General features: G+C 41.4%; 1 protein-coding gene across 1 annotated transcript in view; it reads right to left on the bottom strand.

Moving 5' to 3' along the window:
• Positions 1-2,398: 2,398 nt before the first annotated feature.
• Top1 (DNA topoisomerase I) overlaps positions 2,399-14,682 on the bottom strand; it is a 97,405-nt gene continuing 85,121 nt past the window's right edge. The window contains exons 14-21 of the mRNA XM_036183793.1: positions 13,868-14,011; positions 12,583-12,768; positions 11,734-11,802; positions 10,780-10,894; positions 9,552-9,679; positions 6,347-6,441; positions 5,868-6,017; positions 2,399-3,718 (exon numbers count right to left, since the gene is read on the bottom strand). Of these exons, the coding sequence (XP_036039686.1) occupies positions 3,616-3,718; positions 5,868-6,017; positions 6,347-6,441; positions 9,552-9,679; positions 10,780-10,894; positions 11,734-11,802; positions 12,583-12,768; positions 13,868-14,011 (990 nt within the window). The 3' untranslated portion in view covers positions 2,399-3,615. The remainder of the gene's footprint in view (positions 3,719-5,867; positions 6,018-6,346; positions 6,442-9,551; positions 9,680-10,779; positions 10,895-11,733; positions 11,803-12,582; positions 12,769-13,867; positions 14,012-14,682) is intronic.

Below are 14,682 nucleotides of genomic sequence, written 5' to 3' on the forward strand. Positions count from 1 at the left end.
CATTATAGGAGGGATTTGCAAGGTCTGAAATAAAAGTTAATTCTTTCTTAGAATTAATTTTTAAAAATCCCTTTAAGAAAATGCTGCTTAAGTAGTATTTAGGAAAGAATCTCCAAAGTTGACAACTTACAGAAGTGAGAATGGGAGAAAGGAGCTTAAGGCTGAGGCTACTGGTTCAGTGAACCTATAACCTGGGGTCGACACACAGGAAACCCAGGCCCAACAGGTTTGGATATCAAGTGCTGAGCTGTCCTCAGGAGGTTCCTGTGGATATCCCAGTAGACAGGTAGCTGACAGTGCATGCAAAGCTACAGAGCATGGACTGGAATGGGCTAGGCCAAATAAGCCAAGAACCCTGGCAGCTACAGACCTAACATTACAGGTATTTCAGCAACAAACAGCCTGACACAAATAGGTGTAAAACCAGTAAACATAGGAGCCAGAGAGGCATTTTTAGAAGGGGTGGTTACATGCTATGAATCTTTTCAAATAAAATATCCAGAAGACATTGTTTAGAGAATGACCAGTGGAGGAGACATGTGGCAGTGTAGATTAGCTGACAATGGGCATGAGGGATCTTAATCAGATCAAAGTGGTCTTAAAACTGACCTGTGATGGACAAACCTGTCAGTAGTTACTAAAAATCACTTTAAAATGTTGGATTTATGACATAAAATACACTTAATAGTAGTACTTTAAAAAAAAAAATAGCACCCACTCCTGTTCACCAAGAACTTACTTAAGCAAGATGCTCAAAATATACTTTTCTCCTTGTTGCCTGGTCACTGGTGGCCAGGGCTAGAATTCAGGGAGGGTACTGGGGCAAATAGGGGCTGCAGGGGGGGGGGGGAGTGGTGTGATGACTCATGGCAGGTACTTTTTTGTGAGATCAGAGGAAGAGAGGTGGTAGCTGGGTAGGCTGGGTATTGGGAAGTTTATTTTCCCTTTTTAATGTGGTGGCTGTTAGGTCTCACAGCTTTGGGCAGGGACAGTGAACTTGCCCCACTGATGACAAGGGGAGGGGAGATGTGTAGCTTGGGTGCCACACAGAAGCTACTCCTCTTTGCCTACTACTGGACACCACAGAAAGGAATTTCTCAGATGCTGCCCATCTGGCTTCTCTTGGATATGTGCTGGAATTGAGATGTACTGGGTTGCCAGACAGGACATAAGTTTACTCCTGTCTCCAAGCTCAAACAGTTGTCTCAGCCCTTCTACTTCATCCCCATCATCAGTCCCCTCCTCCTCCCCCCAGACCCCAATCTTTGCAGCCACTTCTCAGTCCCAGTCAGAATCAGCTGAGATTCCCATTCTGTGGCTTTACTCCACCCAGGAATGCCCCTATTTGCTGTTATCTTGAGCAGTACCTACTTTTTGCTTTTCATCTCTTATCAGAAGACCTGGCAGGTGGGGCTTGCCAGAGGTAGGTACTACTTCCTGCTCAGGATCTGCCTAGAGTTGACAACCTAGTTAATCAGGTCCTGCTCAGGTCCCCGAAATAAGGTTCATTTCTTACTAGCCACCGTCCAGAGATTATCAGTTGGCTACCAAAGACCTTTTGTTTTTACATTCTATCTGGCTAACCCAACACTACAGAATTCAAAATTCCCTGGCTATAATCTCTTGATTCCAGTGATGGTTTACTGTTTTTATTTCCTGGGGTGAAGTGCTGCCTCTTTCACTGGCCACTGAAGTGTGGGTCCAGCCCCAGTGACGACTGAGACCATTAAGGAAGGTGGGTCTGAATAGATCTTCATACCAGCAAGCTTGGGTGCAGGTCCTTTCAACTGTTGACCCATTCTGATCTTCCCATTGGCCTCAAGACTTCACCTTTTCATCCTGAATTTCAGATTCAGAATGATGGAAGGAACACTGTGGGGATTATGGCTACTTTTGGGTACCCAGAGCTCTGGGAATGGAGAGAGTTAACACCTTCAACCAATCAATGCAGTCTTCGTTCTACCCCAGAGGCTTCTGAGATCTGGTACTCAGTGCTGACTGATCTGGTCTCAGTACTGACTGGATGTTTCACCATATAAGCAGAACTCAAGCTACCTTCTGCTTCTGTCCAGTACACATGGAAAGCTCTCTACAATTGTTACCCAAATAAACTTGGCTGTCTTGCTCAATAGGCACTGCTCATACTGGGATTCTGCAGTTCTTAAAGGTTTACTGTACCTTCCCTTGCTTTCTGGGCCTGTCTTTATGTAGGGAGACTTTGATGCTCTTCATTCCACATCAGGACAGATGTACTTCCATGTCAAGCTCCATAACCATCTTTCCCTGGGAGGGACCTACCCTCGCTGACCTGAATGAATAGACCATGCACTACACTAAATCCCAGCCCCGAGCCTTCACTCTGGCCTGGGGCCTCATTCACAAAGAGGCAGACTCCAAGTTTCCGTTAAGTTGTAGGAGTTTATTTTAAATAACCTACAGTTGATTAAAAGGGAATTCATGATAAAAATAGAAGATACTTGAGGAAAGATGAGGGAATGGACTCTGCACACACACTAAACTAACAATGCCTCTAAAACTAATGATTATAGCAAAAAATGTCTTCACATTAAAATTTTGCTTTTTATGTTTTTTTTTTCAATTTTTTACACAATTACAAAAGAAAAAATAAAAGCCCTAAAATCTTGATTATTTTTCCTTTTTGGGGTTTGGTTTTTTATTTTTTTATTTTTATTTTTTTGACCAAATGCTCATTTTCCTCTAAATTTATTGACCTGTGGAAGTTTTTATACAATAAAGTCTTTCAAATGAAAGACTGGGGTTTCCAAAGAAAAAGATGAATCTCTTAAAGGGTACAAAGAATGCTGAGAACAAAGGATGATGGGAAAACGGTTTCAGTCACTGATTATTTCATTATCTTTAGACTCACTCGCCCTTCATCCCTCCCCAACCCCAAGCTACACGATCTTTAAGATCAAGAAGAAGGCTTAAATATTTTAAAATAATTAAAAAGAAATAAAAATTCACATTTAAAAAGGAACACTCAAGTCAGGAAATATTTTCCCATCATGCTTTTCTGTGAATAGGTGTCTGAACCAAAACACTGCCGATGTCACAACTGCTTCAAGTTTAATGAAAACTGATTCCCATGACGATAGAGTGACAACTCTAATAGGTGCGCTGGGTTTTTGTTTTGTTCTACTTAACTTTAAATTCCTGAAATAGGGGACAGAAGGGAATTTAGGAATCATTTCTATTAAAATATAGAAGTTATTGCAAAACCCTAACTGTAAAAACGCACCAATATAATCAGACTTCGCATACAGTAGCTGAGAGAATCCAAACATTGCAGCAAAACTGAATTTGCCTGGCAGGATGCTGACAAATTCCCATCCACTTGCTCTCTTGAAAATAAAAACAAAATTCAAAACAAATCAAACAGCTAGATTTTTGATATCTGAAATATTTTAAATAAGTTGTCCATAGGACAACTGGCTCAGCTCTCCCTTATAACATCTCCAGGTCTATCTTTTTGCAAAGATGTTGGTTTGTTAAGACTTATAGCCTCTCCCTCAGGTGTGAGGGCAAGTGAGGCTCAGTTTATCCATCTTCCTCAAACCACACTGTCCCTTTTCACAGAACCCTTGGCAAGACTGGTCAAAACTCGTAGTCTTCATCGGTCATATCAATGGCCCAAGCAAACTTCTCCCTCTGGGTTTTGTTGTAAATCTTCTCAATTGGGACCCCCCACTTCTTGCACCTACAAAAATAAAGGTGGAAACAAGGAGATTAGTGTTGCTTAATAATAGCCCACACCAAAGGTCCCGGTTTTTCTGGTACACCAGAAATATTCAAAGGACCTTACTTCATTGCCCCATTTAATCTCAACAGAGATCTCTAAAGTAGGTGTTACTTCAGAAACACAAAAACAAAAAAGTGGACTATAAATAGCCGCGCATAGAAGGTAAACAGCAGTGTCCTCATGCCACTAGAAAGTGCAGCTGAATTTTCACACTAAGCAGTTTGGTCCAGAGCCCACACTTCTGACCACTCTCACGCTGCCCCTCAAGAGTTAGTTAATCCAGGCTCAGTGGGGGTCCTGATTGGCTTTGCTGCTCTTCAACTCAACAGGCTAGAGAGAGCTATTAGGGAAAAGGAACCTGAACTGAGAAAATGCCTTTATCGGATTGCCTGTAGGAAAGTCTACAGGGCATTTTCTTGACTAAAATTTCATGTCGGAGGGTCCAACCCAGAAAGCAGGCTGAGGAAGCCATGGAGCAAACCAGTAAGCAGTATTCCTCTGTGGTGGTCTCAGCTTCATTTCCTGCTTCCATGTACCTGCCTTGAGTCCCTTCCCTGATTTCCCCCCCCTCAGTGATGGAGTGTGACTGAGAGTTGTTAGAATGAAACAAAACCCTGTTTGAGCCACGGTGTTTTACCAGAGCAATAGAAACCCTAACTAGGGCAGCAGGGTAAGTCACTTGCCACCAAACGTAACGACCAAAGTATGATCCTCAGGACCCACATGATGGAAGAGAGAATCTACACACTCCTGCCAAATTGTCCTCTGACCTCCTCATGTACACTGTGGCATGTGCAGACATAAATTAATGAAAAAAGAAAATTAACCCAAGTAACACAAGTACAAAGCTGGGTCTCTGGTCTAGAATTCAACAACTCAAGCTAATTAAACATCTTCAGAAATAATCCACTTGTTTGGATGCTACATACGACTATTTATGAAAGAATAAGGAAGAGAGGAGTTATGTATCCATACAAAATAGTGAAAATCTAGGTGCCTTTACTGAATGGTCTCTCTCCATCTGTGTAGGTTACTTGGATCTACATTCTCAATTCTTTGCCTTGCTTTTCTTCCCGTTATTTTGGAATTTGTTCTTATTTCTTTCTTGATACAGTCTTTCTATATAATCTAAGCTGGTTCAAACTTGCACAGATCATTCTGCTTTTGCCTCCTGAGTGCTGGGTTAAAGGCATACACTACCAAGCCCAGCTTACTTTCTTCTTTCACATCCAAAATTTTTCTGAGGGGAATGAACAGATGGCTCAGTGTTTTAAAGTGCACTTGCTGTTCTTGTAGAGGACCAGAATTCGGTTCACAAAACCAACACAGTAGTTCACAACTGGAGTCCATGACTCCAGTTCCAGGTGATTTGACATGTTCTTCTGGCATCCTTGGGTACTAGGCACACATGTGGCAGGCTGGGTATGGTAGTGTATGCCTTTAGTCCCAGCACTCAGCAGGGACAGGCAGGTCTCCAAGTTCAAGGTCAGCTTGGTCTACACAGCTAGTTTAAGGCTAGCCAGTACAACTTAGTGAGAACTAATCTCATAAGATTTTTTTCTTCCCACTGAAAAGTTCTCTTAAAATACAGGTGAATTGACCCTTCTATTTTTCCTTCATAGAGGCCTAAGAGAGTCCATTCCTGTCATACTCACCTTCTCAGGATAACAGAGAAGATTGGGAGATATACAGTAAGCATGAACACTTGTGTGAAAACAGAAGTATGTAAGTTTGGGTCCCCAGTGCCCCTGGGGAAAACTGGGTGTGCTGTGAGCCACTATAATAGCAGCCTGCAGGGTAGAGAAACATGGATCCCTGGGGCTACTAGAAACCCTGTCTCATGGAACCAAGGCATAGTGATAAGAGGAAGATACCAAGTGTACTCCTCTGGCCTCTGCAGGCATGGGCTCCTACACACACACATGTGCCCGTGGGACCATCTAGGCTAGTCTGCTGTAACTGTGGACAGGGCTCAGCAATCAGAGCAGCAGGCTCTCCCAGAAGTGTGCAGGTTAGACATGGCATGAGGACCCTGGCAATACTCTAAGACTTTCTGCCTTTCCTACCTTAAGCAACAGCAGGAGATTTGCACAGGCCTAATGCTTACCAAGCCACTGTGATCCTAGGGTCCAGATAATTGAGTTTGGAGGTTCCCAAGGCAATTTGTTTATTCTCCTCTCGATCTGTGGCTTGAACTTCCAGCTTCATCAGCTGCTCTTCTAGTCTCTGTACAGCCTTCTTTTTTGACTCTACTACCCTGGAAGAATGGCAGTCATTACACATTAAGACTGACCTCTAGACAAAAACAGAGTATATCCTTAGATGCCACTTAGAGGAGAAAAAGCATGGAAAATTTCCCAAAGAAACTCTTGGGGAAAAAACAAAACAAAACAACAACAACAAAAAACCCACAACTCAGTGTGGTGGTTTAGCCTGGGAAGCTAAAAAGGACTGTGAGATCTAAGATAGTCATATTAAGACTCTGCCTTCAAAGAAAAGAGGTAGGTGGGCTGGGAAACCCAGGCCAAAGAAATGAGGCCAACTGATCTCTCTTAGCCAGCCCTTGGTACAGTATCAAATACATACTTCTTGGTCTTTGCATCCTTCATGACTTTGGCATCAGCCTTAGCACTTTTCAGGTCCCTTCGAGCATCTGCTAGCTGGTCTTTCTTGGCATCAATCTAAGCAGAGAAAAATAGCAGTAAAGTCAGGAATAAAATGAGCCAGAGAGGGAAAAGAAGCGTTTCATCTAAGAACGTAAAACCTGGGAGTTGTTAGTATTTTCTAGATATAAACACAGGGGTGGCTTTATGAAGACAGGGGATAGACAGTAACCACAGAAAACAATCCAACCTCTGTTTGCTTCTCCTTCATGTTCTTCAGTGAACTTTTTCTATAAGAGTATCTGGAAATCTGGTTGTAATCTTTCAGGGGAACACTGGACTTTAGAGAACAGAGAAGGGCCCAGATGGCAGCTATTATCAAACGAATCCTGTGCCAGGCTTTAATTTTCCTTTGTTGTTAGACTGTTATTTTGAGACAAGGTCTCACTACATAGACCAAGCTGGCCTAAACTCACAGAGATCTGCCTGATTCTGACTCTCACATGCTGGGGTTATAGGTGTGGGTCACTGCGCCTGGCCTTTTGCATCCGTTTTAAGAATACTGTAGGAGAAACTAAACACTGAAGCTGGGCACTCATATCTACTAAGAAGTACAGATCATTTCCCACATTCTGTCAACTTTTTTTTTTTTTTGGCCAGGTTTGAGGAAAAGGGTACATTACTATCTAGGAGATGAAAACATGGCAAATAGCATTAATTAGGAATGGCCTAGCCCTTAGCTTTCTGTTTTAGAAAGTAGGGAAGTCTAAACTAAGAAGAAAATTAGTCATCACTAAGAGATGTGAAAAGAAACAATTGCAGATTTTTCCACTACAAAGGTAATCTTATGGAATCCCTATCTATAAAGAAAAGACAGAACATTTTCACCCTTTCTTGCTTTTTGGAACCCTTGACAAGCTAAGTTCTGCTTTGGGTGTTGCTTAGAAACAGCAGTAGGCAATACTAGATGCTGAGGCTAAAGCTGGTGAGTTTGTGCTGCTGAGTTCCCAAGTGTCCCACCCCTGTGATCACCCTGATGACCTGTGAGGTCACGAGAATATCCCAGAGTAAATACATATTGACTTACACACATTGGCTTATTGTTGACTGAGCCTAAAATGTTAGACAAACACCCCACCCCACCCCACCCCCAGGGGAAACAAAAAAAAATTAAAAAAAAAAAAAAAAAAAAAAAACCCGCACAAAATGCAGCCTAAGATTAGAAACAGTCCAGCACTGTGAAAGAATCATTAAATATGTTTTACTGTTAGTGGATTCCTTCCAATATCTGTTGTTCAAAACATTACTGAAACTGACTCTGCACACAAAAGCATCACAGCTACCACTAGCCAGATGCTTCTTGGGCCAGAAATGCAGTAAACCACAGTCTAAACCATTTCTGTGAATGCTACACTGGCAAGCTATGTCAAATTCTCTCAGAGAATCAAAGACTCCATTGATTCACTAGGCAACGGGGTGTGTGTTTGCTTTGTGGGCACATAGGCGAAGGTTCCTAGGCTTGGAGGGCTCATGTGGCAGACATCCTAAGCCACTCAAACAGGGGTTCCAGAGTAAGAGCAACAAATGCTCCAGGGACTGAACTAGGTAAACAGCACCCCAGTACCCATGCTTTAATCTGAGCTTGGAAATGACAACATGTGGAAAGTAAGCAGTATCAGAGGATCTCTGTTTAACAGAGGGGCAAAGCAAAGGCAAATGCTAAGATGGCAGTTTGTGGGGTTCTTGGCTTGCTGACCCTATCCACAGACTAGAGAGCTCTGTGATCTGTATTCGCTCACTGTGGATACAGAGATATCTTCAGGCCAGCTGCAGCAAAGCCTCTAGGTTGAACCTTTATATACATTATGCCGGGTTACTCATCTTGCAGATATCTCAATAGAAGAAAAATATTCTGAGCCTGAAATGTGTGTTAAGTTTCACTACACAGCAGTTTCTAAAACTCAGTTATCCAAGTACAGAATTCCATAAACTTTGGCAGAAAAAAAAAAAAATTATGTCTGCACTTTGTCTACTCTAGTTGACTTTTATTTCCTTTTTAATTATGAGTGTGGGCAAAAACCCAAAGAAATATAACTTGTCCTATGACTATCACCAACAGATGTTGAATACTTCCCTATTATACATTACAGGGTTACAAAACTCTTGAAATATCACTTTTATTTATTACTATCTTTTTTTGGTGGGGGAATCATTTCGTATTTCCTCTGTGGAGAGTAGCTAGTCAGCTAAATACTTTGACTACAGTTGGAATAGTGATAATTATAATAGCTGATGATAAGTCAGCTCATGTACCACTATATAGTAATTATTAGGACCACATCAAGACCTTAAATGGGGATATTTATTCCTGTGCCACAGACTGAATTTAATATAAGTGGTTTCCATTGTGCAACTGTTTTAACATGAACTATCTGCAAATTTTCACTGTGAGTTCAGATGCATAGTTAATCAGCCAATGCTAAGGGGAAAGGGCATTCATTGCATGGTAGTGGAACAACATCACCTTGTTTTTGTATCAGTCTCTCCCTACAGGGCACAACCCTGACACAGATCTGAATTCAACAGATGTAAAGAGTTGTGCTAGGATTAGGGGGAATTAAACTCCATTGCTTGACCAGCTTTTAAACCTGAAACCAATCTGATAGGAAAGAGTTAACTTTCCCTTCCCCTGCTTCTACCCTAGGGATTAAGCAGGGTTTCATGTATGGTAGACAAGCATAGATAGGCTCTACCACTGAGATGTATCTTTAGGATCTTAGCTAGAGCACTAAAACTTTATTTTTGTGGTGCTAGGGATGGAGCCTGAGGCCTGGTATACACCAGACAAGCATTCTACCACAAAGCTGCACTCTTATTTCCATTTTCCTTAAGCATATAACAGGGATGACAATTAGCTATTCAAGGGGCAAAGTTAGCACTTCGAAATAGGAAGTAACTAATATAGAACTTTTGTCCCAGCACAAACATTTTAGGAAAAAAAAAAAAATACCATGATACTATCCAATTATCTCCATTTGTTATCTATAGAACAGATCTTTCTTCAGAACAGACCCAGACTAGCCTGCTGTTAACCCAGCCTACACAAGGTCAGATTCCAGAAGCCTCTCATTTTCAGATGATATCATACATGACTCCCTTTGCTATCCCACCTTCGGACCCCACCATACCTTAGACTGCAAGTTCATCATTGACTTCTCAAAGGTCTTTGGTGGCGCCCTCTGGTGGTTACAAAGAATTGCAACAGCTCGATTGGCACGATTATAAGATAGAATCTTTGCTGGTACATTCTCATCAGCTGTAAAGAAATTTAATAGTAACAGAGTCAATTTGTATACCAAGAATGTACACATGAAGCATCTCTAGGGACTTCATCCTTGTGTCTTCAACTTATCATAACCAACTTTCTCTGAAGGTACAAGGTCAAAATTTGAGTAAAAGGCAGGAAATTTCTACATAAGCCTGAATGAATTCTTATCACAAGAGTTATTCTCCGCCTCTTTTTCTTTTCTTCTTCTTTTATTTTTTTATTTTTTGAGACAGGGTTTCTCTGTGTAGCTCTGTAGACCAGGCTGGCCTCGAACTCAGAGATATGTCTGACTGCCTCCTGAGTGCTGGGATTAAAGGCGTGTGCCACCACCTCTCCCAGCTGCTTTTCTTTTTCTAACTTTAGTAAGTTACTGTCTGCAACTCCAGTTCCAGAGAATTCGACACCTTCACATAGACACATATGCAGGTGAAACACTGATGCACATAAAATAAAAATAATTAAAAAATAAAATAAAAGCCAGACCCTAAGATCCTGATCTTCAGTATACCCTTCTCTGGCTTATCCTAGACCATTTGACACATTTACAAAAGACAGTGGAAATCTAGACCTTAGAGCCAGGAATGGTGGCTCATACCTACAGTCCCAGCTGTGTGTGGATGTGGGTGTGGGGGTTTTGGGGGTGGCTGAGGCAGAAGGTTTACTATTTGAGGCTAGCTTGGAGCACATGATGAGTTATGACTAACCTTCAGGTCCAGTGTGAGAACTTGACTTAGGGGGTAAAAAAGAAAGTACTAGAAGTAATTATTATGTACTATTATTAAGACAAAAAATAGCAGAGAAAAAGATTTATTCTCATATTTCTCTGGTAACTATGACAACTTTTACCCTCTCCAATTTGATAGCAATGTCTGTACCTTGTGAGCTTTAAGTAACACAGACAAAACACAAAAATTCTTAGAGAAAGTTCTATTAGCATTCTATGAGATTAATCTAGAATTTGGGGCAGGACTGGGAAGAAAGGCACTGGTTTTGTTTAGACAGCTAAGCCTCTCTAGAGGTTGGAGGGAAAGAGTGAAGGTCAAGGACACGGGCACCATCCGCAGGGCAACTCTATAGTCACTACTTACGGGCTGTGAGCTCTTTAAGCTGCTGCTGTAGCGTGATGGAGGCATTGTATGTACGGAACACCTTGGCGGTCAAGCCCTCCATGAGATCCTGAAGATGCTTATTTAGAATACCAGTCTGCAGAAGACAAAGCAACACAGAGGATACTGGAACTGGGTAAAAGTCAAACTACCTTTTCCCTGGCAGCAAGTACTAGGAGTCACTGAGCCAGTGCTGTCAGCATCTTGACAAGTTACAGCCCTGTCCATCAAAGAGGGAGTCAGCCAAGAGGGAAAATAATTCCAGAATATATGATTGCATGATACCTTTCTACAGAATACTTCAGTCTTGAGCAGTTCAAAATAATATGTGTGTTCTTTCCTATAAAAATCTCCCCCAGTACAGAAATCAATGAAAGTCTTAGCTCCCTAGCACAAGCAGTCGGGTGTAGTGGGTAGCCATCCCAGCATTGGCCTGGAAGTTCCAACCCTCATTGAGGCTTCAATAATGGTCACGCCCACAAGGCGGGGCTGAGGGAGGAAGCTGAAGACCCAGGATCCAGAAGAGGTCTCTCTTGGTTCTGGGACCCTGGTCGCTGGAGGTAGACCGAGCAGAGTTCTCCAGAGAACACCGCCGGACTGCGCCATACCTTTGCCAGACCCTACATTTGTAAATTTGTAAATTACCCCACAAAATAAACCTCCCTTTTAACTATGTGGAGTGGCCTTAATAATTTCACCAATAGTGGGGCATCTCATAAAAGGATTCAGGAAAGAGGGAAAGATACAGTAGGCCTCAACTCCCTCTGCCTTAAAGCTCTGATTACAGATGCACTGTGTGCCCCAAGGGAGGAAGGGTATGTAGAATGTTACTGACAAGCTGGCCTAAATGGACAGCCCAGGTGTCCTTTGGCAACTTTTGCCTTTAGAAGCTGGAGACTACCTGGGACTCTAGACCAATGTCCTGTGTCTACTCACATTAAGTCGATCAAAAAGATCATCCTCAGGCTGCTTGTTCTCCATAAATAGTTGTAAGTTCTTAAAAACCTAAAAGAAGTAAGTCCAATTATTATTTTTAAAATCTTTAGAATAACTTCAAACTCACAAAAACTTGCAAAACAGAGAAAAGGCACAGGGACTACCCATATATACTATACTGAAATTCTTGCTTTGTATGTGTAAACTTACATAAATACCTAAGTATCTGTTCTGAGCCATTTGTGGGTTAAGTATTGTATCTCTTTAGCTCTAAACATCTCAGTGTATGTTTCCAAAAAACAGAAATACTCCTTTATAGTCAAACTATGCTTATCTCAGTTTTGTGTGACTTAGCTGATATGTACTGTTATCCAGTAGGTTAGAGTAGTAAGTGCCTGTATGCCTATCTCATCGGTCTATGGAACTATAGCACACTCTACAGTGATGGGCTCAGAGCACTGAAAACTGAAAGATTACCATTTTATTCCGTTGGGAGTTGGCCTGAGGCTAAACAAAAGCACAAGGTGGCAAGTGTGCAACATGACCAGAGGATGCTGATATGCTTAAATCACTAAAATGGTTGGGTCCAATCTTATGCTGAGTTTGCTGTAAGGGATAACTCTACAGACTGTTACAAACTGCTTCCAGTGATGGCTACACTTTCCTAGCAATGTAGCAGAAATGGGGCTAAAATGAGGCACACAGCACACCAAGTAGTATCTCTCTTTGAGATCACTTTTGCTAGAGCCCAGCAAAATGTGGAGCATACAAAAAGCACTCAATAAATATTTGTTGAATGAACAAGTAAGTAAAAAAGCAAGCCAAAGAGCACAGGCCACATGAACTTACTCGTTTCTCAACTGGGACTTTGTTATAGTATCTGATTGAGTCCTTCCCAGGAAAGTCAAATTCCACCACATATTCCTGACCATCCAATTCTGGGTGTAGATTGATGTGCTCCACTCTAAGTGAACAGCAACCCACAGTGTCTGCCGTTTCTCCTTCTTCCTTCTCATTGCCTGCTCTCAGAGCAAGCTGCACAGGAAAGGGGATTGGGGTTGTTAAGAGAGAGAAAAGCATCAGTGAAGAAACACAGACCATATATAATCTCTAAGAAACCCCAAACCAGAAGCCCCCAATTCTTCTATGGATGAAGCATCAGTCTGTACAGCCTGGAAACTCAGATTCTACAATGTTATGACTCTCATGAAAGCCACAGGGATACTCAGAGACCAAGTTTCTCTACTCTATCCTTAGAATGGAGATAGAGGAAAGACAGAAAAGAAAATTTCAATTAATTTTATTTATTCTTTTTTTTTTTTTTTTTTTAAAGGTCTGTGTGCTCTGTCTGCATGTATGCCTACATGCCAGAAGAGGGTATCGGATCCCATTTCAGATGGTGATGACCACCATGTGGTTGCTGGGAATTGAACTGCTAAGCCATCTCTCTAGCTCCCGAAAGAAAAAAATTTAGCAAGGCAACAAATGCGAATACTTTTCCTTTGGGCAGTCAGATTAAAAACTATTATCAATTTTGAGGCAATTCAGAATTTGGGCTAAAATATAAGCAGTGTAAAATGGAAAAAAAATCACATGAGTACTAAGAAACTGAACTCTACAGCATTATCTTTTAAACTGTAGTTGTAATAAATCATACTTTCTTATTTAACCAATTTTACAGGTTATAATCATCTTTATCTAAAAGAGTGAAGTGGAGAAGAAATATCAGAATTCAGGGCTCACAGTTCAGCAGTGGCTTGTGCAATGTCTGAATTAATTGCATACAAATAAATGTGAGTTGGACTTTGACATAAAATAAGTACTTTTGCATTATGGGTTATGGTTTTAAAAAAAAAGAAAGAAAAAGAAAAGATTTAGAAGTGTCAGTTGTCCTGACCCCCCCCCCCCAAAAGTTCAATGTATGCAGATCCTCCTGTTACGAAGATGAGTAGCACTCAACAATAAACATATTGGTGAATGCCTCTTTTTAATCCACATCTACTTTTCCTACTAGGATAGATTTGATTATAAGTCGCACAGCAGATATACACTCCCAACCCCTGTACTACAGAGTCGACACTCCCTATACCTATAAACAAAAATGTCCAATGCAAAGAAAGGAACCTGTTCCCACCTTATCAATGAAGTACAGTGCTACAGCTCTCTGTCGAACTTTCATCTCTTTGGACTTCCAGTCTTCCCGATACTGATTTCGGATCTTGTCCACACACTTCTTCAGCCGCCGAGCAGTCTCATATTTCTGCCAGTCTTTCTCACCCTGTAGAGACCCCACCCCAAAGATGTATTATTTATAAAGAGTAAAATAACACACTGAATATTCAGAGCTCTATATCCAAGAACAGCAACTTGAGCTTATGCAAGGCTGAAAAGCATAGAACCGGAGGAGTAAGTCTGAAGTATTTAACCTCACAAAAATACATGCTGTTCTGTTTTCACTCAGCACAACTGACTCAGGTGTAATTGCTTAGAAAGCTTTCCAATCTCTAAAATACTCACACTCTTTGGAGAAGTCCACAAACCATGCCCCCAAACTGACTTTTTAAAAAAAGATTTATTATTATGTATACAGTATTGTGTCTGCATGTATGCCTGCAGGCCAGAAGAGGGCGCCAGATCTCATTACAGATGGTTAGGAGCCACCATGTGGTTGCTGGGAATTGAACTCAGAACCTCTGGAAGAACAACAGTGCTCTTAACTGCTGAGCCATCTCTCCAGCCCCCCAAACTGACTTCTGTCAACATAAAGAATAAAAGCATTCCCATCCCCTCACAAGTACCACAGCCTTCTTCCAAATCTCAGATCCAATACCAGTTTTCTGCTAGCAGTGAATTCTATTAAATTCAAGACAACCATTGAGTTTCATGGAGCTAGCAAAGAAACAGAACCTAAGACTACAACATGTAATTATCAAAGAACACAATGACTTC

Source organism: Onychomys torridus, chromosome 4 (genome assembly GCF_903995425.1).
Source record: "Onychomys torridus chromosome 4, mOncTor1.1, whole genome shotgun sequence".
Taxonomy (NCBI): Eukaryota; Metazoa; Chordata; class Mammalia; order Rodentia; family Cricetidae; genus Onychomys; species Onychomys torridus.